This window comes from Loxodonta africana, chromosome 7 (assembly GCF_030014295.1).
Source record: "Loxodonta africana isolate mLoxAfr1 chromosome 7, mLoxAfr1.hap2, whole genome shotgun sequence".
NCBI lineage: Eukaryota > Metazoa > Chordata > Mammalia > Proboscidea > Elephantidae > Loxodonta > Loxodonta africana.
In genome coordinates, this window is record NC_087348.1 from 13196853 (window position 1) to 13222510 (window position 25658).

Consider the following 25658-nt stretch of genomic DNA (forward strand, 5'->3'; position numbering starts at 1 on the left):
ATTTCCTGTTCTCTTTGCCCAGACATCAGGAATCAAGGCCTGGGAATCCCCCGCCTGTCTCTCCTCTCAGCCTTTCACTCCAGTCAAGAAGTCAACACTGAGCTCCCAGCTGCTCCTCACACACTGAGCTTCTCCTTCCAGCTGTGACTTTGGAGGGTTCCCTCCCCCAGCTCTCCTGGCAACAGAGGGTGGCTCCGTTAAGACTCCCAGATCTCAGGCCCCCTCCCACAGCCACCCATGGGCCGCTGACATGACCCTTATGATGTGCCTGGAGAAAGGATGTGACAGTGGGGCCAATGGCCTCCTGGCTTCACCCCAAGTCCTTGTCTTTGGGGACAGCTCATGTGTAGGGCTTCAGGCAGACCCTGCTCATGGGTGCCCTGTGTGTCTCCCAGCCTCCTGCCAAGCTGTGGGCCTGGACCATCCTTCATGACCAGTGAGGAGGCTGTGGTGGGAAGAAGCTCAGGGCAGCTGGTTCTCTCACTGGGTTTCACCCTGAGCATCTGGCACTTGCAGGAAAACAAATCAAGGGTTGCGAAGTCAAATGCTGAATGAGTTCAAGCAGGGCCCTCTGCTACTTAGCTCCAGCCGCCTGGCCCAGCGAGAGTGCACATGCTCCCAGATCCAGAGAGACAAAAGTTTACACAAGCGCCCCTGATTTTTAAATGCAGGCGTCTAATTCAAAACTTTAAGAAGCACAGCCCAGCTGGTCAAAGCGTGTTTTGGACTGGACCTGACCCCTGGGCTGGCAGCGTCTGACCTCTGTGCTGGGTTCTTCCAAAACCCAGGCTCTGCGGCTTCCTCCCGTGACATTTTGCTTTTTTGCTGAGCTCTAACACTGCCCCAGCCCTGTGCCCATGTGCTTGGGAGAGGTGGGGTGTGCCCTCAGGTCTGGCGGCCTAGCCACCACCTGCCTGGGGGCTACTCCACGTCCTCTGCGTGGCCAGCCTGGCCCAGCCCTGGGCCATGACCCCTCAGGCCCCTAAGAGAGACCAGTGGGGGTGCTCCCGCCCACCGGGGATCTTGGGGCACTTTCTGACACTTGGCTACTCACTCCACAGCTCAGCAGGGGCTGTGGTGGGGACACCCACTCGTGGCCTTCTTGGTGGCTTCTACTGGAGGGCACTTTGTGCCCGGCTCAGTGAGGAGGGTCTCCTGACCTTCCTGGCTCTGCCACTAACTACCTGTGGGATGCTGAGCAAGGCACGCCACCTCTCTGGGCCACAGCGCCTGATCTACAAAATGGGTGTGGGGCTAGATGACCTCTAAGGGCCCTGATGACCTGTGGCGCGTGGACTTGAGGACCCAAGGGCCCTGGCCACCCTTCCTTCCCTAGTCCTCCCATCCTCTCTCCCCCAGGACCCCCTCCTGCAGCCCGGACACCGGCCTGGCTGGCCCTCTGGGTACTACGGAGCCATCTATGGCCATGCTGAGAGCTTCACATATGAAGCTCCAGAAGCCCCCTCAACCCTGTAGTGGATCTTCTGGGTTAATCTGCAGCTGGTGACATGCTACTTCTCCTGTCTCTAGGCTGCCTGAGCTTTGAGCATCTCTGTTCCTAAACTGGAGTGTAAGTTCCTCAGGATCCATGCGAGGTCTTCAGATCCTTCCGTTCCCTTGGCAAGGAAGGTGGCCGGCTGTCCTACAAGCTGGACAGCGTCAGTTGACCGAAGAACAGATCTGCACGTGAGCACGTGGTCACCCTACTCACACTCCAGTCACAACTTCCCTCCACACGACCTGCCCCACTTACACACTGGCTTTGCCCAAGCAGCAAAGGGCTCCTGACCGTCCGGTACTTACTGACTGGGAGTCCTTTGTCCTCGTGCAGCACAGGACTACTTTGAGCCGGCGTGACCAGCTGGTGGCCTGACCCTCCTCTAAGCGGTGCCTGCAATGGGTGGGGGGGGGGCCGGTATGTGGGAAGTCAGAGGGCAGGGCCCAGATGTGGTGGAAACAAGACAGCCTGTTTCCAGGGTCCCACCAAAGGGCTCCCTGGCAGAGGGACCTGGGGGAGAAGAGGGCCCAGGCCCAGACACATCTGGGTTGCCAGTGACCTGGATGTCAGCCAGCAGGGACACTCCCTGGGGGGGCTCCTGCTGGCCTAAGATGGGGTGCTGGTGGCTGTGCTCTGTGACTTTCGGCAGTATGAACCTGAGCATAAGCTGGGAGCCCAGAATGGGAGCTGCAGCCCAGGTGTCCAAAGGCTCAGACTAAGCACCTGGGAGAGGTGAGCAGCGTTGGGGCCTCTCTGCCAACTTGTTGTGAGGCCTGCGGCCAACTCCTCAGACAGACCTGCTTCTCATCTGAAGGGATTTCAGACACTACATGCTCTAGATGTATGGGAAGTTTCCAGGGTTGAGGGAGGCTCTGCGTTTCCCAATTCCTTGGACCTGTTACACAGGTCTCCCCCGGCCCTGCATGGCTGGCCCCTGTCTACTCTCACCCCCTGCCCTAGCCCCAGTGGGTCTGGCTGCTCAGGTGAGGAAATGGTACAGAGGAGGCTGGGTCCCCTCAGTCCGAAGGCAGAATGGTGGGTTAATGATTCCACGGAGTCCCCCTCCCCGCATGCTGGCTGCCGAGAAGTCTGTGTGTTGAGCATAAAGATAAAAGACCCAACACTGAGCTCTAAATGTCCAAACTGAGAATGCTCTAGTGACACCTGGCCTCTCATGGCCCCTGGTGGTCAGCAGGGGAAGGCAAGGGTGGCCCTCAAATGCATCCAAGGCACTTAGCACCTATCAGGAGTGACAGGCGGGCCCTCCTTCCTGAGCCCTGTGGCTCTTCTCTGCCACTAAGGACAGCCTCTCCACTCCCCGACCCTGGCTCCACAAGGAGACACAAGGAGAGAGAAACTCAGGGGGCCTCCCAGGGCCTCAGGAAGAGGTCAGGAAAGAGTACCAGGGAATCGGTTTCTGGGAGCTGCCAGCCCTCAGGGACTGGGGCAGCCTTACAGATCCTAAACCAATGACCCACCTGCTGATGGTCTTGTTGAAGGGACAACCCATTGGCTAAGCGGGGTTCCCTGAGCATCACATTTTTAACCCTTTTTTAACGTAATAGGGCTTTCACACTTCCAAGGAGAACTTCCTGCTGGGCCCTGGCCTGACAGACTGTACACTTTATTGCAATACCCTTTATGCACAGCAGGGGGCAGATGATTGTTAGGAATCTGTGTGAGACGGTGACAGACAGGTTTGGCCTAGTGCATCAGTAAGGCTACCAAGGCCAAGAAAGGGAGACGCGTACTAAGTCTGGACAGGAAGTTCACAGACCCCAGCACGCTCTGCCCTGCGACCCACTAAAGTGAGGGACGGCAGACACCCCTCTGGTAAAGGTCCAAGGTCAAGGCTGCCAGGGAGTAGTAGTGATGGGAGTTACTCCCCCCCCGTTCCCGGGCAGATTTCACTGGGAGGAGAAAGGGCCAAGGACTTGAACAGCTTCTCAACTCCCAAAAATGAAAACAACCTCTCGGTGTGGCATCACAGGCGTGTGTGAGCCCCCAAACCTGCAAGCTGCTGGCCTGAAAATTTCCTGGCTGGAAAAACTGTTTGTTGGCTTCAGAGCAGAGAATGGGCAAACAAAGAATGGCCTAAGGGGCCATTAATAAAGTCCCAAGGCCCAGGCTACCCACCCCCAAAAGCCTAGCCCAAAGCTTGAGTAACTGCAATATTCAGGAGCCTGTGAGCACCCCGCCTCTTGTTCACCTGCTGAAAAACCACAGGAAAGTTTTCTAATTAAAATGACGCAACCGCCAACCACCAACTGCAGAGGCGTTGGCTGCCCTGGGCCCCAAAGGCAATTACCGAGATACAGGGAGGGAAAAGTCTTTTTCTAGGGCCCAAGGAGCCCAGAAACCAGGTCAGGTGGGGGCGTGTGCTCAGAGTGAGCAAAAAGAGGTGGATGGTGGTGGCCGCTGGCGGGAGGGACATGGGCTGGAGCCGTGGCTACAAGGTCTAGTATTTAGGGCAGGGAGTGGCTGAATTAGGCACGGGTGTGGTTCTGGCTGCAGTGCCAAGCTGACACGGAAGGCCTGAGGGGAGCCAAAAGCAGAAGTGCAGAAGCGTGGGGTGGAGGGCACCCCTGCTGGACAGTGGGGTCAGGGCAACCTGCTGCCGGAGTAGGGGCTCCTGCCCCAGTTGCTCTGGGCTGGAGGATGGAATGCCAGCTCTGCTCCTCAGCAGCTTGACTTCGAGCAAGTGACTTGTCCTCTGCTGGACTTGGATTCTTCATCTGCGCAATGGTATCACAACCGAACCAGAGTTGGCAAAAGGATTAAATAGACTAACTGTGCAAATGGGCAGCTGTGGTTCAGTGGTGGAACTCTCATCTTCCATGCCAGGGGCCTGGGTTTGCTATCTGGCCAACGCATCTCATACACAGCCACCACCCATCTGTCAGTGGAGGCTTGCGTCTTGCTATGATGTTGAACAGGTTTCGGCAGAGCTTCCAGACTAAGACGGGCTAGGAAGAAAGGCCTGGCCATCAACTTCTTAAAATCAACTAATGAAAACCCTAGGGAACACAATGGTCTAACCTTCAAAGGTCCTATCCCCAACCCATCACAGGAATGGTGCAGGACTGGGAAGCATTTTCTTCCACGGTGTATGGGGTGACAATGAGTTGACGGCCAGCTTCGCAGTGGTTAAAAACAATAATTGTGTGGCGGGCTCGGTGCAGGGCCTAACTCATAGTAAGAGCTCAACTGACAGAAACTACTGTGACCCTGCCTGGAGGCCATCCTTCATTTTCTCTGCCATACCACAGCATTCCCTCTTTTCAAAACACAGTGCAAAACTCACCTCCTCCAGGAAGCCTTCTTTGATTAACCTCTTCCAACCCCTTTAATAGGAGCCCTGGTGGTGCAGTGGTTAACAGCTCAACTGCTAACTGAAAGGTGAGCAGTTCAAACACATCAGCCACTGCGTGGGAGAAAGATGTGGCAACCTGCTCCCACAAAGATTATAGCTTTGGAAACCCTATGGGAGCAGTTCTACTCTGTCCTATTGGGTCGCTATGAGTTGGAATCGACTGGATGGTAGTGGGTTTATTAGGTGGGGGTCAGAATTGACTTGACGGCAAAGGCTTGGTTTCGGTAACCCCTTTAATGCTAGAGGCAGTCTAGTCCAGTGGTTAAGAACAAGACTCTAAAGCCAGATTGCCTGGGCTGGATCCTCATCATTTACTAGCTGTGTAACCTCAGGCAAGTCCCACAATCTCTCTGTGCTTCAGTTTCCTCATCTGTATTATGGGGGTGATGATAACAGCTAGCTTATGGAGTTGTTGTAAGTTAATACGTATAATGAATGAACTTAGATGGTGCTCGGCTTAGTTTGTGTTTCCCGCTATTACAGAAGTTGTTGTCAGCACTGACGAAGATGAGGGTAACAACAATGGCTACCACTTACTGAGCACATACAGGTGTGAGCACCATGTTAGCCAATCTGCCTGTGTTATCTCATTTAAATTCCACTACAAAGGAGGACCTGTTACAATTCCCACCTCATAGACAAGGAAGCTGAGGTGGGGAGAGGTGAAGCCTTTGACTGGTACCCATGGCTCGCACTAGGTCGAGATGCAGTTTGGAGGTGGAGGGCCACCTCCTGGAGGGCCAGGACCTTGCCTCTGCTGCCTGCCAGCAAACCCACTAGGTGGCCGCCCACCTGCCCACCCAGCCGACTGACCGCAGGTTGTAGGTCCGCAGGTTGCGCTGCCTCCTCTTGGTGGCTCTCAGCTTGACGAAGGTGCGGCCCGTGGGGTCAAAGACGCAGAGGACAGTGATGCAGACACTGAGGATGACCACCCAGTTGCAGACGACCATCCCTGTAGAGGCAGCAGTGGGATGGAAGAGGTGAGGGCACCGGGGCACCCTCACACCCTCCCTGCCTCCCCAGCTCTGAAGAAAGGGGCACAGAAGTTTCCCTGCTCCCAACTGGGTCTGGGGCCCATAAGCAAGGCTCAGAAGTCCCTGGTCCCGGCCTCTGGCTACATGGCTGCCCCCTTGCTGAGCCCTGCTCCCAAACCCACCCTCAGCACAGGGAAAGCAGCACTGGGGTGTCTAGGGAGGTGTGGGGAAGCTCAGAGGAGAAGCCTCAAATGCTGCCTGGGGCAGCTCTGTGCCTGTAGCTGCTCACCCCGACAAGGGGCCCCAGAAGTAGACAGTGGGCCACAGGACGAAGGAGGCAGCCTGGCCTGCCAACCTGCTGGTGTCCTCACAGAAGTGTTTCCCTCTGGCCACGCCCGGAGATTCCTCTCCTCTAACCTGGCTCTGTCCCTTCCACCCCCAGGCCTGGCAAGGCTCCAGGCAGGCTGCACCAACGTACCGAGGGTGACGTTCTTGGCAGTGAGGTCATTGCAGGAGGTGTAGTACTGAGTGAGCCAAACGATGCCCACGATGGCATAGATGAACTCGATCACCAGGATGGCTGCAAAGAGAGCAGGGCCTGGCTGGAGGGTGGCCACCGCGCTGCCTGCCAGGGAAGTGCCTGGAACCTTGGCGAGGCCTCCCAGGTGGCTCAGCTCCAGGGTGGGAGGCAGTGGGTCCACATCACTTGCCCGCACTGCCCCGACACATGGGCCACACGGCAGGCAGCACCTAGGGAGCATGGCTGTCCTGCACCATTCCATCCTGCTGGCCCCGGTACTGTCCCTTGTAATGTGCCCACTGCCCGCTCTGGCTTACTTGCCCCCTGGCCCCAACGCTTCCTGGGAAGGTGGCTGGGAAGGTGGATGAAGAGGCATTTCCCAGCTCTTTCAGGATTTTACAATTACATGCTCCGACTCAGGATTCCGATGTCTCTTAGGAAAGTTACTTAGTCTCGCTGAGCCTTTGTTTCCTCATCTGTAAAATGGGGGTGACAATGTTTATGTCATAGGACCAAATGAGAACTAGATGAAAGACTGTTCACGGAAACTGCTATTTCCCAGGAAGAGGCCTCTGGAACCTGAGGGAAGAGGAGGGTGGAGCCGTGTGGCTGGGCTGCCCAAGGATTCCACTGAGCCAGCACACTGAGCCCAGGGCTGACACGGGGTCGGGGAGAAGATCTGGTGGCCCCACAGGGGACCAGGCACAGGGTGAGAAGGTGCTGGCCATAGCCTCTGGGTGGCAGCTAGGAGCTCGGGCTTTGGAGCCAGATGGCCTGAGTTCAAATCCCAGCTCTGACACTTAGACATATACTAGCTTTGCTGCCTTGAGAGGCTTAATTAGCTTCTCTGGGCCTCAATTTCCTCAACTGTAAAATGAGACTAATAATCACTCGTTCCTATGAACTAACACATGGAAAAGGACTTAGCACGGAACACAGTAAGCACAATAAAAGTATTTGCTCTGAAAACCAGGAGAAGCAACCGGCCCTGGGAGGAGGCCAAAGTTGGAGCCCCCAGCCAAGTAGACGATACAGGCTGGTTCTCTGGGAAGCTGGTTCAAGCCCTTTAGGGGCTTCCAGGAAAGGGGTGGGCTTATTTTGAGAAGTTTCACAGAGTGGGTGAACAGAAGTACATGGTGTACGAGAGGCCTCGGCAAACTTTTATAAAGGCCAGAGAGCAACTCTTCTAGACTCTGAGGGCCATTCCATCTCTGTTGCAACTACTTAACTCTGTCGATGTACTGCAAAAGCAGCCACAGACGATGTGTAAATGAGTGTGTTACAATAAAACTTTATTTATAAAAATAGATGGTGGCCCGAATGTGGCCCGCAGGTCACAGTTTTTCCACCCCTGGTCTAGAACGTAACCTCGTGAGGACTGGGACTCGGGTGGGTTTTGCTCATTGCAGTACCTGGCGGCTAACACAGGGCTCGGCCACAGCAGGCGCCCGGCACATATGGGCTGAATGACTGAATGAGTACAGGAGGAGAGGGACAGGGTGGGGCACCTGCAGCACCCCGTCTACCCAGGCTGGCGGCCCTTACCCAGGCGCACGTAGAGCACATACTGCATGGAGTCACGGGGCTCTGTGTAGAGGATGCCCCCACGCATGCTCAGCCAGATGATGGCCATCTCTGCAATCATGCAGCTCAGCAGGATGCCCAGGTAGCCACGGCCGTGGTCCACCAGGTTCAGCGAGCAGGCCTCGTGTGGGCTGTAGACCAGGCCGAAGAGCACCACAGACAGGATCACAAACCTGCGGGGACACCGCGTAAGAAGCCCAGCCCGCCAGCTCCGAGCGGACAGCTGTTGCACCTCCTGCTGCCCCTGGACTCGGGTGCCAGAGGGTGTTACTGCTGGGCACAGGAGGTGGCAGCAGGCGCCCCTCCCCTCAAATGCCTCTAGAAGCCTGGGTGGCCACGACCAGGGCGTAAGACTCAGGGACACAGAAGCGAGCACAGGGAGCCCAGCTGTCAGCTGTGGGGAGGCGGCAGCTCCACCCAGCACTGGGGTCAGGTCCAGCATGGCCAGGATGGGCACCGCTCTAAGGGGGCAGATATTTCAGATGCCTCCTCTGGGGGCTGGGAGCAAGACAGGGTCAGGACTTGGGCATGGTAAGGAGGAACAGATGGCCGGAAACCACCCAGCCCTTTCTCCCCAAACCCAGGCCAGGCCCAGCTGCGACACTCACCAGGTGGTGTGCAGAAGGAAGAGGAAGACGGCTGGCAGGACGAGGTCATCGCTGCCCACAGACCAGCGCCGCCGGAACACCACAATCCCGGGCATGGCTGGCAGCTCTGCAGAGGCTCAGCGGGCCTGGCACTCACCTCCTGGGAGAAGGCAGAGGGCCCTGGAGCTGCCTGGGCATCTGCGGCACCCAGAGCCACTGCATGCCTGGGCCACCAGCCAGTCCGAGGTGCAACCAGCGGCACAGACATTTCTGGCACTGGTCGCAAGTCTCAGCTCCCATGGCCCAGGGGTCTCTGGGCCACTAGAAATGCTGACCCATCTCTGGATGGGACCCGCCTCCCACCCTCTCCCTCCCCTCCCCGTCAGAGCCAACACAAAGGACCTCAGCAGGCAGACACTGGCATCAGCCTTATCCCTGCCTGAGGTCTCCTGCCCCCAAGACTGGCACTGGCCCCTTGGGACCAGCTTCTTCCCAGAGTTACCCCAACAGTAGCTGTCCAGCTCCACTGAAGACCTGGGCTCACCCTTGCCTTCTCTGTGGGATCAGTGCCCCCGGCTCCTAGCCCCCTATTTTCCTTCCACAAGGAGGCCTGGCCCATTGCACACAGTTCTTGTGGGGTGGGGGTGGGGGAACATCCCAGACCAAGACTGAGCTGGACGGGGTGGGGGCGGGGTGACTGAAGGCCCTGGGGGAGATGGGCACAAGGACACATATGTGGTTGCAGGCTGGGACTGACAGAGCATGGAAGGTGGGGAAGGCCCTGCACACAGTAGGTGCTCAGTATATATTTATTGCATGAGGCCTTTAGGCTGTAGCTTTGCTGGAGCCCTGGGAGTATGCCTTACAACTTGGACCTGTACCATAAGACAGAGGCCCCCACTATAGCTCTGCCTCTTGGGAGGGAAAGACATGGTCAAACTATGGGCTGGGAAGGTGGCTTGGGAGCACTGTGGGCCACATACTGCTGGAACGGTAGTGGGGACCCTCTGCAGGGTACCCCGAGCTCCCGGGGCCGCACCTCCCATGCCCACCTGAGCCAAGCAGCCTGCAGACCCCAGCTCTCAACTCTTTGGAGTAGCTGAATTCCAATTAGCTCCAGGCTGCCTCAAGAGGGAACACTAAGGAATCAGGGCCCCACCCCTTAGAGCCCCAGGAACCAGGTGGCTGCGGGCTGGGAGGCTCCCCCACAGGAGGCTGGTCCCAGAGGGGCTCCAGGGCAGCTCTGCTGTGGGGGTCAGGGCACCCTGCTGGTGGGCGGCTGTCCCCAGGCCGGCAGAGGCTTACATGGCACCTGGTCCAGGGGCAGGCGACAGGTCCTCCTCTCCCGGGTGATGGCTCCAGGGAAAACGTGTGTCTGAGGAGACTGGCATCACTTGGGAAGGAAGTGGCCAAGTCTTGCTCAGCCGGTGGGCACGGCCCTCGGGGAGGACAAGGGGCTGTGGGGCCTGGAGGCCGGTCGGCATATCTGGCCCCAAATGGCTCCCTGTCCCTGTGAGGCTACTTCTCGCAGCCCTGCCCGGCCGCTCCAGCAAGCTGCTGGCTGGACGGGTCGTGCCTACTCCTCCCCCCACCTGCAGGAAGTGACATCATCCCACTCTTTTTCTGAGGAGGAGTTGAAGCTTGGATGCTGGGAAGCTGGGAGGATGGAGAACGGGAGCCACAACTGAGGGCTGGCCGGGGAGTAGGGGATGGAACCTGGAAGGGCTGGGGCTCTGGCAGTGTATGTGACAAGTGGCCAACTGCACAGCTTCGGGCTCCAAATGATGGGATGGCAGGGGGCTGGGGCAAGACAGAGCTGCAGACAGCTGGTGCTTTCACAGCTAATTCCCTCTAGCTCTTTCCAGTCTCCTGGAGTTCACCTGGTAAGGTGGAGGCAAGGTGTGGCTTAGAGGGCTGCCAGGGGCCAGCATAGTCTCGGCAGTGCTGTAGCTCTGCACCTGATCTAACCAGGAGACCTGGGGCAGAGGGAAGGGCTTTCCACCTGTGCTGCCCCTGCCCACAGCCCAGAACATCACATCCTCAGGTACGCCCTGGGAAGGTTCTCCCCATCACCCTGAGGGGGACCATCCTCCTGTCCGCACGCCTCACCTCCTGGAGTCTAGAATAGCAAACCCTCTCTCACACACACACCATTTGCTGAACACCCTCAAACTCACACTGCAAGCCCCCCCGCCCCCCGGCACTGCACACAGCCCCGCCCCTCCTCTGCCCGTGTGCTCTGGGCCTCTCCAGCTCTCGGGCTGGGTAATCCATCTCCAGGCTGGGAGAGGAGAGGTGAGCCTGCCCCAGGCCCTGCGGAAGCGACAGGACCGTGAAGACAAAGCAGTGACATGGCAGGTGGCAGCTTCTGCCCTGTGGCTGGGGGTGAACGGCCACAGGCCAACAGTCAGTGCCCGCCCAGATCACATGGCAGACTCCTGAGTCCAGGGCTGATGCACCCTGCAGAATCCTGGGTGATGAAGCTGCCTACTAACTGCATGACTTGCTAGTTAAGCCTCAGTTTCCTCATCTGTGCAACGGGGATTATCCCCACTCCTAAGGTTCTGGTGGGGGTCAAATGAGAGAACTTCTGCAGAGGCCGGGTGAATGGCAGTGATGACTGTCTCAGCTGGAAGTGGGGAAGGCGGAGGGGTGCATGTGAACCCCTAGGTGTTGTGACTGCCCCTCCCCCACCTGGGCTAGTGGATTCTCCAGCTGGTCACCAGCAGGTCATGGTCGGGGGCGGGGGTGGCAGGGCCTGTGCTGCTGCCCGAGGGAGGTGCTCCGTGCAGATTCATAAATCTTGGGGCTGCTATTTTTAAGGGCCTGAAAGGCGCCCTTTCTCTTGAGACCCCAGCCCATCACAATATGGGTCTGTTCCCCGGCTGGGATGTGACTTCATCTAGAGGAAATGTCTCAGGAGGAGGAGGGCAGAGGCTACTTCCTGGTCCGGGGCAGCCACAAAGCATCTCCTCTGCTCTCCCCGCCTCAGGGACAGGATCATGCCCGCGACAACCTCAATGGGGAGGGCTAGGTGCTGCCACCCTGTGTCTGTACCACACCACGGGTACCACCAGGGCAGGCGTGAGCCCCCGCAGGCAGGGAGGTGCAGGGGTGCTGCTGGGAGTTTCCCACACCCCTGACTAGCCCTCAGCCTGGGCAGGTGTGAGTAGGGTACAGGGGTCTACCTCACATGAATGGAATGACCTGTAAGACCCTAGGGGTCTCTTTGTTTCCCCACTTACATGACCTCAATTTCCTTGCTGGTGATTCAGGCCCTTGGGTTAAGTACTAAACCAGTCCTGGAGTTCCTCTTTTCAAAAATCAAAGCTGTTTTAAAATGCACATGGGCCCCCGCTTTAAAAACCTTCCAAGGCCCCCTGCAGCCTTCTAGATAAAGTCCAAGTCCTTCAGATGGGTGGCAAGGGCCTCTGTCACCGACTCACTGTGCAACCTTGGGCACCTTCTGTGCCTTCTCTGAGCCTGTGCACGCCTTACTCCTGGTGCAGAAGATGCTCCCCAACCTGCAGGATCACAGGCGCAGACAGCCTCCAACACAGGGCTGCCCTCAGCCAGCAGGTTCCTTCTGGGTAGAGAGGAGACCCGGCCCTTTCTCCCACTGCCTGGCCCTCTTTTTCCCCTCCCAGGCTCCCTCCCCTTCCTAAAATCACTTCTTCCTAAAGGTTCCATGCTTTGTTCACCTGGGTTCCTCTGCCTGGCAAAATCCTCCTCATCTCTTCAGGTCAGTCAAAATGTCACCTCCTCTCTGAAGCCCTCCTTGACAGGCTCCACCTACCTCACCCTTCTCAGGGGGAACAGGCTGCTCCCTCTGGGATTCCCAGGCCCCTCATCCTCAATGCGGCCCCGGTCACACGGTCTTATAGTTAACCTACTGATGCCCCCTGCCCACCGTCCCCAGCTCAGAGATGTGCCGACTGCACTGCCCACACCAGCCCCCACAGGGTGAGCACAAATCAACTCGGACCTCAACTCCAGCCCTCTCCCCTGGGCAGCCTTGGCCCCACCCCAGCCACCTCTCTATGGCCCCGCCAGCACAGCTCCATAAAAGCTGGGGACAGTGGCTCCTTTTCCCCTTCTTGGTTCACACCCTTCCTTTGCCGGAAATGTCCCTCCCTCTGCCTGCCAGGCTGAGCTCCCAGCCCAGTCCTTTCCTGACGGCTCAGGGAGAACCATCTCCCTCGCCTCCTTCTGGGCCTTCAGATTCCTCATCTGTAAGATGGGGAGAATGGCAGCCCCGCACAGTAGGGAAGATGGCTGAGTGAGGTAACTGAAGGGCTCTGCACAGGGCCTGGCACACGCTGACCGTCTGTTCACCAAGGCTGCTGTATTAACAGGACACCTGGGGGGCATTCTGGAACTTCTGGGCAGGGAGAGCTGTGACTCCTGATGGCAAGAAGGTGTTGGGCAGGTCCTGGTGCTGCCCCACAGTTGCAGCAGCTGAACAGAAAGGGCTGGATGAGCAAGTAAAAGCCCTGACATGGCCTGTGTGTACCTTGGAGGGCTGGGCCTCATCCCCTGACCCAAAGGTCCTCCCGGGGCTTGGCCTGGGAACAGGTCTTGATGGGGGTCCATGATCCTGGGGCCCAGCCGATGGGTGCCAAGAGCTCACAGGGGAAGGAAGAGGGCAGGGGAACCTGGGTCAGACTTCAGAGTGGTCCAGCACAGAAAAGTTCCAGCGCAAGCTGGAGGGAGATGGGAGTCGCCCTGCTTGCCTGCAAAGGGTCAGGGCACCGGACTCAGGCTGAACCTGGTGCCCGCAGGGGACAGGACAGTGTGCTGTGGGAGGCTTGTCCACTGCCACCTCCAGCCTCTAGGCCAGCCTATGAGATTTCCCACCTGAGCAGAAGTGGCATCGGATACCTGAGCCCAGAGTTGGGCTGGAAGTTGAGTCTGAAGGAGAGAATACGTCTGACCTCAGCTGAGCACCATCTGTGGCCCAAGTCCTGGGCTGGTCAACTTCAATCGTGCAGCGGCCCTTGATTCCACAGAGAGAGGAGGTGTGGGCGAGAACATGTGCCCTAAAAACAGACAGCCACGCCTGAGTCCCGGCTGTGTGACCTCGGACAAGTTACTTAACCTCTCTGTGCCCCTCGGTTTCCTCATCTCAAAATTGCTCCCATAAAGATTACAGCCTAGAAAACTCTATGTGGCACTTATACTCTGTCACATGGGGTCGCTATGAGTTGAAAATTGACTCGACAGCACCTAACAACAACAACAAAGTTGGGGATAAGAACGTATCTACCAAAAAAAAAAAGAACATATCTACCTAAGAATTGTCACGAGGGCTAAATGAGTCAGTTATAGACATAAAACACTCCAGACTCGCCTGTCACATAGTAAGTGCTCAGCATGCTGGCACTTCCGTTACTATTCCTATTTTAGGAGGAGGAGCTTGAGGAAACCCTGCCCTGACACCTTGTGAGCAACAAGAGGCTGAGCAGGAAGGATGCACAGGTTACTTCCCCTGCCATCTGAGGCCCACGCCTAGTGCAAGAATGTCAGAGTAAGAAGGGGCCCCAGAAATGGTCCTGCCACCTCCTTTTCTGGTTGAGGATACTGAGGCTCGCAGAGAGCACAGGTCTGTCCCAGTCACCCAGCTAGGTGAAAATACCTGCTCTAAAAACAGACCGCCTGCGCCCGTGTCCCGGATGTGTGACCTTGGACCAGTTACTCAACCTCTCTGTGCCCCTCGGTTTCCTCATCTGGCCCCAGAGACTCCCAGTTCCTCCCCACCGGCATCACCACTGGGGGCTGACCATACAGCCTGGAGTCCCTGAGCCAGCCCACTCCCTTCTCCTTCCTCAAGTACACTTGCTCAACCTCCTGGGGAGATGCTTCCATTAACAGTGTTCCCCCAGGGAGCCTGGCCGAGATCCTCTCTCTCAGGCTCTTGAAGATACACAGCCCTGGCAGAAGCCGGCGAATCCCCAGGAGCTCCCTCACCGGAGATAAATCTGCGAGGACCCATCAGCCATTTCCACGGTTTCCAACAGAGCAATCTACGGCCTGTCTGTCTGGAGGAGGAGAGACGTTCAGACACAAACCCACCTTCCCTGGGTTCCCATCTTGCCCCTGCCTGCTGAGGCTGGTGGTGGGGACAGGTCCAGCCACACCCTAGAACTGCCCAGTCTCTTGGTCAGCGTCCCCAGGACAGAAAGGCACGGCCCCGCAGGGTTTCCTCATCTGTACAATGGAGAGCCTAGACTAAGTGGGAGCCTTTGGTTTGGGATTTATGTAGTGTTTGTGTTCACAATGAAAGGCTGGGTGTGCCTTCAAGGAACCACAAACAAGGAAAAGGTAATGAATGAAAAAACAAAAACTTCAAGAACAAAAAATTAATTAAAACAGAAGGCTGGGGGAATCAGCTACATGTGTGCAAGAGACCAGGGCCCACACAGCTGATAGCTGTAAAACTAACATTAGACCCCAAACTCCCTGGTAGCCAGAGTAAAAAGGAAAACTTGGTGGTGTGTAAGAACTTTGAGCTGGACGGGGTTCTAGGATCCTTGGTGTCTGGAGGGCTCAGGGCTCCCTCTTCCATGGTGACTGGGACCCCCAGGTGAAAGGCCTAAGCACATCACAAGTAGCTCCACCAAGGGGCGGTGAGGGCCCCAGCTGCCTGCAACGCCCTCTTGGTCTGCCTGGTTCCGTGTGTGCCTGTCAGGAGTTGGCGGCTTGTCTAGTCTTGGGGGCCTGACTGCAGCAAGGGGGGCCCTGGGCAGCCTGCAGGGTGAGTCACAGCCCCTAGAGGCACTCAGAGGCCCCATCCCAGCTTGGGCAGATTCAGATTCACGGATGGGCCACCCTGTTGCCCAACTGGGCGGCTTCTCTGCTTTGCTGCTGTAAGACCGTGAGAAGCCAGTTAACGCTCTGAGCCCACTTTTGAGGCTTAAATGAGATAGCCTTGCAGATGCAGGGGATCAACTCAGGAACGAGCATCACTTTACAAAACTGCAGGGACCCCGGGTTCCAGGGTGATGGGGAGAGGAAGCTCTCAGCCCAACATGGGTTGTTTTGCTTCGTCCAACATTTCCGAATTGCCTACCATGTCTTAGTCCCTCATTGAAGCTCTTTACAAAGAGTGACTTTTCAATCCTCAGCACTCTGTGAGATAGGCACTATTATTTTACCCATGAGCAAGCTAGGGCACAGAGAAAGGAAGAGACTTGCCCTAGGTCACGCAGCCTGGCTCCAGAGCTCACGCCATAACACTGTGCTTCCAAGGAGCAATATCAGGGTTCAGTAAAGGGCCAGTTCTGAATCCAGGGCCCGGGGTGAAACCTCCCCTTTCAGAGTGAGGAGGCAGAGGCCTTAAGGTCCAGAAAGACCTCTCCAGGTCTCGTTTGGCTGCAGACTCCCAGTCATGCCACCATATGGGAGAGTGCAGGTATCAGTCCCATTCTGCAGATAAGGAAAACTGAGCCCAGGGGAGTTCTATAGTCTTGTCTTGAGGTGACAGGGAGTGAGTATGCAGCTAGGGACACTTTACACGTTCTCTTATTCCACCCTTGTCAGGCTGTAGAGTGATATTAAAAAAAAAAGTCTCACTGTGACCCCCATGCACATTAGAGTAGAATTACGCTCCATTGGGTTTTCAGTGGCTGATTTTTCACACGTAGATTGCCAGGCCTTTCTTTTTTGAGGCACTTCTTGGTGCACTTGAATCTCTAACCTTTCAGTTAGCAGCTGAACATGTTAACCATTTATACCACCAATGTGCTCCCCCAGATTTACAGGTGAAGAAACCAAGGAAGGAGTGGGGAAGGGACTTGCCCAAAGATCACAACAAGGACATGGTAGAGCAGAGGTTTCAAGCAGGCCCCTTAGTTACCTGAGAGAAAACATCTCTCTGTCCTGTCAGTCCGAATCTCTAGTCTCATGCATCCGCACTTGCAGTCAGAGTCCAGCACATTCCACCCCGAGTTCTGGGGGCCGTAGCTCTCTCTCCTTCTCCTCCCCCAGGTCTGTAACCCCACCAGCCAGGCCAAGGAGCAGTGGCCTCTGAAGGGCACAGGAAGGGGAAGGCAGCGAGAGAGGAGGCAGAGAGAAAGCACGTGTGGGCTGGGGGCCGTGTGCACCACCAGCCTGTGCCCGGGTGTGTGCAGCCCAAGTTAGGGGCCTGAAAGCTGTTGCCTTTCACACATCAGCTGTGCTGGAGCAGAAGGCAGAGCCGAGTCAGCCCAGGGCTGGGGTTGGGTTGCAGCATGAGATAGGCCTCATACACCCAGGCCCTGGGATGAACTCCGGGTGTGACTGGAGCGGCTGCAGACAGGAGTGGGCAGCCACTGCCATTTGTTCCCTCCTACCCCCCGGGTCTTAGACTAACATCTCCCTGGTCTTGAAGGACCAGGGGAAGCACCTCCTTCACCCCTCACAACATGCCAGGTGTCCAACAGTCCTTACTATAACCCTATGGGGCGGGTATGGCTGTTCCCATGCCACAGAGGGGGAAAGTGGGGCTCCAAGAGGTGATATCACCTTGTCAAGACCTTGAATGAACGAGTGGCCAGGTCAGGGTTTGAAGCCAGGGCCAGCTGCTGTGTTCTCTGGGCTTGTTGGCCAGAGACCCCGCCCCACAAAAAGAACAATCTGGGAGGTGGGCACAGAGTTCAGTGGAGAGGATGAAAGGAAGGGGCCTCAACTACCAGGGTGCTGCCTATGGCCACCCTGGGCTGGGTCTGGAAACAGCTCCAACAGTTACTCACTCACACGTTAATTTGTTTTTAATTCTTATATGGCATTTACTACATGCCAGGGACTGTGGCAAGCGGTTCACAAATACTGGGTTAATTTAACCCTTAACAACCCTGTGAGGTCAGTGCTACTCTTGTTCCCAGTTTACAGATGAGGAACTGAGGCCTGGAGAGGTTAAGTAACTTGCCCAAAGTCACACAGTGAGTCAGCGGCAGAGCCAGGGAGCGAGGACCCAGAGTCCACGCTTTCTGTCCCTCCCCGCGAGCCCCCATCAGGGTTCCATTTATCACCGAGGCTCCAGCTTCTCGTTCTCACGCTAATTATTTTCCACTTGTCTACAACGAGCAGAATTTGCCATCTGCCACTGGCCCTGTCACTGACACCAGCCAACTCCCTGGGAATCAATTGGGGCCTTTCGTTTCCTGCTGGTTGTTCTGGGAGGGCGGCTGGCTGCTGAGGAATGAAGGAGGAATGAGGGAGGGAGGGCCTGAGAGGTCAGCAGGACCCTTCCTTGGCAGCCAAGCAGGACCCTGTGCCCACCCCCACCCACCCCTGCTCTGCTCCACTCGGGGTTTTAGGTCACGGCTCACTCAGTCTGCAAGGGACTGTCCTGGCCCCAAAGGATTATTTTCCAATAGTGGAAGGGGCTCCCCAGGTTCTGGCCAGAGCAGGAGTGTTTTGTTTTGTTTTGTTTTGTTTCTGAATTCTTCCTTGGAGACCATTTATTTTCCTGAAACTTAGAATGAGCCCTTGTCCCACCCTCATTCCGGAGCCCTGGGCAGAGGTGCCTTGGAGAGTCTCAGACAGTGGGGCTCTGCTGGCCTCTGTAATCGGCGCTGCTTTGGTGTCTGGGCACCCTCACGGCCAGGCCGACATTGCTACGGCTCTAGTGGCTCTGGGCCACTTTCTTGGGCCTGTCTGTGGGGAAGGACTCAGGCAGGCAGGAGGGTGGCCGAATGGACACCCATCTTTGGTCTGCTCAAGAATACTCTCTTACCGCGCCTGTGGTGTCCTCACCTCCCCGCATCCTCTAACACATCTTTATTCTGCTCTCTCTGGGAGCCCCTCCTTCCCACCCCCGGCCAAAACACATAGCCCAGATCTAGAAGGTGATGGCCATCCAAGTGCCAGCTGCTGCCCCCTTCTGGCTCCAGAGTGGGGCAGCCCTGGGTTTGAATCTTGGTTCTGCCACTGTTAGTTGCCTGTGAGCTTCACTTCTCTGAGCCTCAGTTTCCTCATCTGCAGAATGGGCTAATGAAGGCAGCCACTTCACAGGGAGTCACGAGGATGAATGAAACAACGCACACCAAGTGCTCAGTGCACAGGAAGTATCAGCTGCTCACGTTACTATTGATCAATCATTCTCCCGAGCATGCTCGGAACCTTCTCCTCACCACCCCTGTCCCCTGCCCCCACAGTGTAGCAAGGTGTGCGGATCTCTCTGCCATCTAAGTCAACCCTCTCAAACAGAAAGGCCCTGTTTTCTACCCCTGCCCTCGCCCCGCCAACCTACAAATCCCCTGACCTAACTTCCCAGGCAGGGAAGGCGGCACCTGCCAGGACTTCCGCCTGCGCAGTGCTGAGGCTTCTCAGGGCACTGCCTTGTTCAACCCACAACGAGCCACAGAGATGGGACTCCCTACCCCGTGGGAAAGATGGGAACCCCAGGACCAAGGCCTGTGCTCCTGTGGAAGCTGTCTGCCTGCCACTGAGTCTCAGGCTGCCCAAGGGCAGCCCCTTCCCAGCTCAGATTTGGGATGCTGGAGGAGTGGCGGTCTGCCCACCCTTCATGCCCACCTGTCCAGTCCACAATCCTACTTGTCCACCCTACCCCCACCCCCAGGCCTGTCCCTCCCTGAGACCTTGATCCCCAGAGGCCCCTGCCCGGCAGCCCATCAGTGCCCCACTTGAAGCCCAGCATTTGCCCTTGCTTCTCATGGCTTCCTCCAGAGAAGACTCAGTCTAGGGTGCTGGCAACACCTCGGAGAGGAATTAGCACCTTCCACTTCACCAGGGAGTCCCCTAATTAGGCCGCTAATGAGGATGCTAAGTGAGCACACCTAGCTTGATATTTCCCCTCTGGGGCCCTGCCCCACCACCCACATACCCTGTGCCTCCTCAGGCTCCATGCTCTGCCTCGAGTGGGTGCATGCTGGCCGGGGGCGGGCCAACACCTCTGGCCTCCGTGAGGCTGCATGGGCCTCAGCTCCTTGGAGGGCCACCTCCCTGGGCGGTATGGCCATCTAGGGCACAGGCCCAGTGCTCAGGCTATTGGGTTTCATTTCGACCATTCCCTGGGCATCACGGAAGCAGGCAGGGATCAAGTGACTGCGTAATAGGAGCTCCTTCCAGGCAGTATGGGGGGGTGGGGGAGGAGGTTTGCAGAGCTCCCCACGTCACAGGAAGGGCCAGCACCCCTGCCCATGGAGTATGGTGGGGGAGGCGGCATCTCCTTCCAGCCAACGACACACAGCCAATGGCCAGCCCCTCCCCTGTGTCCAATAAGCTGGTGTCAGTGCTCTTCAAACTGGGTTCCTTTCCAGAAGCCTTCAGGGACACCCCCCCGCCCCCATGAGAGGAAGTGGTAGAGCAGGCAGGGCTCAGGGGCTTGTAAACCACCCACTGCCATCGAATCAGCTTGTAGGCCCTGTCAATCGGAGCAGTTTTAGCCCTTTTACATATCAGGGGTCCTGGTCCCAATGCAAGGACCCCTGGTAGCACAGTGGTTAAAGTGATTGACTGCTAATGGAAAGGTCAGCAGTTTGAAACCACCAGCAGCTCTGCGGGAGAAAGATGTGGCAGCCTGCTTCCGTAGAGATTTACAGCCTAGGAAACCCTGTGAATCGGAATGGACTTGATGGTGATGGGTTTGGTTTGGGTAGCACTGTGTTTGAGCTAAACATGCTCAGGGCTCAAAAAACATTTGAACTAAAAAAAAAAAAGTTTGAAAGCCTCTGGGCAGTACAAGGAGGGTCTGGGTGGCACGACCGGTTAAGCACTCACTACTAACCGAAAGGCTGGCAGTTAGAACCCACTCAGAGATACATCGGAAGAAAGGCTAGTGAATTACTTACAAAAGGCCTTGGCCTTGAAAACCCTATGGAGCACAGTTCACTCTGCAACATGGAGGGGTCACCATGAGTCAAAAATGACTGCATGATGGTTGGGGTTTTTTTGGGGGGGCAGGATGAGTTCTCTGTTCCATTCTGGCCTGGACATTTAAGTTCTACCTGCTGTTTCGGTGCAGGAAAGAGTCCTCGGGCTCCAGGTAAGTGCCTGAGCTGGTGCGAGCATCACACCTGTACCCTCCCTTTGCCTGAACCAGGAAGGCAAAGCACCACAGAGAACACTGGCCCAGGAGCTTGGAGTCTGGGGCCTCTTCTGTCCCCATCCTTTCCCCACCTCCCTGGTGTGGTAAAGCTGGACCCAAGCACAAGTTACCACAGCCTCTAAGAAGGGGAGCTGGCTCAGAAGGACATCTGCTGTGGGGTCAAGGGGGCGCCACGACCGCCAAAGCCCGACACAGGTGCAGGCCACTTCCCAGGATGAGTCAAGTACAAGGGAGCAGTCACCCTTCAGAAGTTTGCCATGAGGCTCCCGTGTCTATGCCCTTGCTTGCGCGCCTGTCGGCTGACTTTCAGGTAGCCTGTGCACCTGCGTCTCCCCCAATAGACTGGGGCTCCTCGGGGACAGACTCCATGTTTTCATCTCTGGTCTGCAGACTCCAGCACAGAGTTGGGGGGTCAATCAATGCTAAAATGTTGGTTGAGTGGATGAATGAATTATGACATTTAAATCAAGTGGTGCTTTACGATCATCCAACTTCCTCCAAGCTCTACTCAGGAACCTAATGACAGTTTCAAGAAAGGAAGACCAGCGGAAACATGGGGCTGTTCCAAACAACTTGCTAATGGCTTGCAAATGGGAGCCGCCTTACTGCAAACCCTCAGCCATGCAGCTGCTGTGTCTTCCCTCTTGGGCCACCTTACAGCACCAGCCACTCCCTTTCTGTTACTGGACCTGCCACAGACATCCCAGGCTGCCCGCATGCACTGGGACCAAGGCTGCAAACAGCACAGCCAGTGGCTGGGAGCCTGGACCAACAGCCCGACTGGCCCCCGCATGCACCTCTGCACAGCTGTCCTGACTCTTTGGTTTCCTCTCCTGGTCTGTGAAACACGGATGAGAGGACAGCACCTCCCTCATGGGAATGCAGTCAGGATGAGGCGCACTGAAAGTCGTCAAGTGTTGAGAGCAGGGCCCAGCACAGAGAAAGTGCTCGGTAGCATTAGCCACATGTACATATAAAAAAAACATGTACATATAGTTTTAATTAAATCGATGCCCTTCTCAGAAGCTTATTATGGCTCTCAAATGCCCTTTAAGTAAAATTAAAGCTCTCAACCATCAGCTACAAAGCCCTCCACCAACCACAGCCCCCGGCCCCCCCATGAGTGTTCACACCCTCCACTACGGCTGCCGCATCGCTGCCAGCCAGGCCAGCCGACCACCTTCTCCCACACACGTGTGCCCACCTGCTCATCACCTGAGCCAGCCCCCTGCCTAAGCACTTTCTCCTCTCCACGAAGCCGGCTCACTTCAGCTGCTCCTCCCTCCCAGTCTCTGAGGCCTCTTGGGTGTCTCTCCCCAGCTGGCCTCCAACCCCTGCCCTGGGGTGATCAGCCTCTCTTCACTGGTTAAGTCAGCAGCCCACTCTCCTGCGGGCTGCTTGTGCGTCTGCCTCCCCTTCTCCGTTACACTGCAAGTTCCCAAAGAGAAAACCTTGGCCTTCCTTCCACCTGCCTCTCCTGGCACTCAGGGCAAGACTGCTTACGGGAGGGACCCTGATGCACTGGGTGACATGTGGATTGGAGCCAGGGAAGAGCAGAGCAGGGGAGCACAGGGCTGCAGTGACCCCAAGCCTGAGTGGGACTGAAGGGCTCACTTGTACCTGGGTAGGTATGTGTTATGAACTATGTTCCCCTAAAACATGTTTTGGGGTCTTAATCCCTGTATCTGTGGATGTAAGCTCATTTGAGAATAGAGTTTTCCCTGTGATGCTAATGAGGCCATCAGTGTAGGGTGTGTCTTAAACCTAACCACTTCCGGGCAATATAAAAGAGCAGTATAGAACCAGCAAGCCAGCACAAATGGGGGAAAGATAGATGCCACGTGGAGATCGCCAAGGAATCAAAGAACGCCAGGGCTAGAGAAGCTGAACCAAGGGTTTTCCCACAGAGCCGACAGAGTGAGAGCCTTCCCCAAAGCTGGTGCCCTGGGTTCAGACTTCTAGCCTTCTAAACTGCGAAAATAAGTGTCTGCTCATTAAAGCCACCCACTTGTGTATTTTGTTACAGCAGCACTAAGAAACTAAGACAGTATGCAAAAGACCTCTTTAAAGTTTTACAAAGCAAAGGTGTCACTTTGATGACTAAGGTGCTCCTGACCCAAGCCAAGGTCTTTTCAATGGCCTTATATGCATGCGAAAGCTGGATAACAAATAAGGAAGGCAGAGGAATAATCGACGCATTTGAATTGTGGTGTTGGAGAAGAATATGGACTATATCGTGACTGCCAGAAGAAATACTACCAGGATGCTCCTTGGAGGTGAGGATGCTGAGACTTTGGCCCTCTTACTTTGAACACATCATCAGGAAAGACCAATGGCTAGAAAAGGACAGACATCCTGTTTGATAAAGCAGACAGTCAACAAAAATGAGGGAAACCCTCAGTGAGAAGGATTGCACAGTGACTGCAACAACGGACTCAAACACAGCAACAATCACGAAGATGGCGCAGGACTGAGCGATGTTTCATTCCGTTATACATAAGGTTGCCATGAGTCAGAGCCGACTCAACGACAGTAACAATAAAGGCTGGGGGAGAGCAGGGCCTCTGGCTGCTGAACACTGTGGCTCCAGCACTTAGCATCACTTTCCTTTCAGAGGACTTGCCCTTGGGAGTGTGGGATCCCAGCCCTGTCACATTGTCACCTCAGTGTCCTCTGCTCCCAGCCTGCTCAGGGGTTGGAGTGGGAGGTAGAGCTGGGGCCACATGCTTGGCACAGCACTGGTGACCACCTGGCTGGGACTGTACCTTTCAGTCCTGGGTGGCAGGACTACTGCTTAACAAGGACACAGCAGGGAGGCAGCAGGCATTTGGCAGGGTCTCACCCTAGACCACTGGGGCTGGTGCACTGGGCACCATTAGCCACCCACTGACCCCTGCCAGCCCGAGGGAGGTCAGTGAAGCTGCCAGAAACCCCAGGGCAGGAGCCTTTCAACGAGAAGTTGTGACAGCTGAGAGAGAGCAGCCAAGCCGGGTGCCGAGTGCTAATGGGAGGCCCACCTGGGGCCGGCTGGCCAGACTGGCCAGACTGGCTGAGGCCGAGGGTCCTGCCAGGCAGAAAGTGGCACCTCGTCCCCTCTGGGGCTGGGGAGGCAGTGTGACAATGCCGAGCTTCCTCTGTAGGCCCAGTCCTCACTGTTCATCCCAGCGGCTCTGGAGAGGGGGTTGGTGGGGAGGGAGTCAGCAAGAGCTAGGGGACCGCGGGGGTGGGGGGGGTCGGCCTGCGTCATAGCTCGTGCTGACTTCTCCACCTTCGGTGGCCGCTGGCTGCTATAAATACCACTCCCGTCTCTCGGTGTTCCAGGAGGTGACCTAGAATCATGGGCTCAGAGGCGCCCCCTCCCCGCCTATTCTCCGCCTGACCAGAACATCCTTGCCGACTGGGAGCCCACACCCTCACCACGAACGGGGCCCTAGGCCAGGGATGGGAAACCCCAACACTGAGGAGGACAGCTGAGGCTTCCAACCCTTTGTCCCATATGACCTGCATTCCTACCGTGTTCACAAGGAAGGCACTGGAGACGCTAGGTCCCTGGAGAGCACAGACTGGAGTCTGAGGCTGCTGCTCGGCCCGTGCCCACCGCAGCCTCGGCCTCCGGCTCTCTCCCTGGAGCCCAGAGCCATTTGATTCCATGTTCCCCTCCCCGCTCCCTCCTGCTCAGTCCCGTGATTCCTCAGCAATTCTCGGTTCAACCTGGTTTCTAATCTTGTCTTTGCCCTGGAAGCCTCCTTGGGGCACACTCCACTCTGACAAGGGCCCTGTTAAAATGCTTCGGTGGTTGTTCAATGGGGCCCTCAACAACTTCAGTCTCCCATTTTGTTAGCCAGTCTCTCTGCAGGAGACCTCATAAGGCCCAGGACCCAGACCTAGCAGTTACAAGGACACTAACCGTCACAGGTGGCTGGGGTTTGGTCCAGATTCCCCAGCTTAGCAGGGCAGGGGCCAGGCTCTGAGAAGAGAAGAAGGCTGGAAACCTTGGTTGTTAGTGGCTGTTGAGTCGGCCCCAACACATGGTGACCCCATGAGCAATGGGAAGGGTATGTTGTGATCCATAAGGTTTTCATTGGCTGATTTGCGAAAATAGATCGCCAGGTCTTTCTTCCTAGTCTGTCTTAGTGTGGAGACTCTGCTGAAGCCTGTTCAGCATCATGGCAACAGGCAAACCTTCAATGACAGATGGGTGGTGGCTGTGGACAAGATGTCCTGGAAACCCCTGAAGCTCCAGGGGATATTAGCTCCTGGGGTAGGCCAGGGAGATGTGAGTACAGATGAAATCTGGTTAAATTCATGCACACGGCCATTCTCCACCCAACCAAGAAATAATCAGGGCAGCTATACCACAGGCTGCCAAAAGAATGAACAAATCGGTCTTCGAAGAAGTACAGTCTAAAGGCTCCACAGAGGCAAGGATGGCGAGACTTCCTCTCACGTACTTTGGACATGCTATCAGGAAGGACCAGTCCTTGGAGAAGGACATCATGCTTGGTAAAGTAGAGGGTCAATGAAAACGAGGAAGACCCTCAATAAGACAGAATGACACAGTGGCTGCAACAATGGGCTCAAGCAGCAATGGCTGCAAGGATAGCGCGGGACCAGGCAGTGTTTTGTTGTGTTGTACGTGGGGTCGCTATGAGCCGGACTGACTTGACAGCACCTAAAAGCAACAACAGTATGTGCCAGGGGCTTGGGAGACAGCACTAAATAAAAATCGACACGAGGCCAGCCCTCACTGAGCCACAGTCCAGAAGGAAAGACAGGCTAACTCTTCACACACATGAAAATGTCTGACGAGTGCTTGGAAAGGGGGTCCAATCAGAGCCTGTGTAGGGAGGTGAGGGGCAGCTGCCATAGGAACTTTGAGCTGAGATGTGAAGGACGGATTGGAGTGAACAGGCAACAGGGAGAGGGTAGCTCGGGAACTGCCTGGGAGATGGCCCTTCCACAGCTGTGTATGTGAGAACAAGGGCGGGCGGAGGTAAGACTAGCCCAGCCCGAGGTAGACAGGCCAGTGGGGCCACCCACACAGGGCCTTGAGGGCCAGGTTCCTGAAACTGA

The 25658-nt window shown here is 56.3% G+C and overlaps 1 protein-coding gene across 10 annotated transcripts in view; it reads right to left on the reverse strand.

Annotated features, from left to right (window-relative positions):
• Nucleotides 1-25658, reverse strand: part of DAGLA (diacylglycerol lipase alpha) — a 72252-nt gene that overhangs the window by 19065 nt on the left and 27529 nt on the right. For 2 of the 10 annotated variants that reach the window (XM_064287952.1, XM_064287951.1), the window contains exons 2-6: nucleotides 8558-8696; nucleotides 7911-8122; nucleotides 6324-6425; nucleotides 5685-5823; nucleotides 1804-1891 (exon numbers count right to left, since the gene is read on the reverse strand). In XM_064287952.1, the coding sequence (XP_064144022.1) occupies nucleotides 1804-1891; nucleotides 5685-5823; nucleotides 6324-6425; nucleotides 7911-8122; nucleotides 8558-8652 (636 nt within the window). In that variant the 5' untranslated portion in view covers nucleotides 8653-8696. Of the gene's footprint in view, nucleotides 1-1803; nucleotides 1892-5684; nucleotides 5824-6323; nucleotides 6426-6682; nucleotides 6813-7910; nucleotides 8123-8557; nucleotides 8697-9841; nucleotides 10739-13393; nucleotides 13576-25658 lie in introns of those variants that run through there. The other 8 variants (XM_064287948.1, XM_064287950.1, XM_064287949.1 and 5 more) reach the window with 8 other exon arrangements.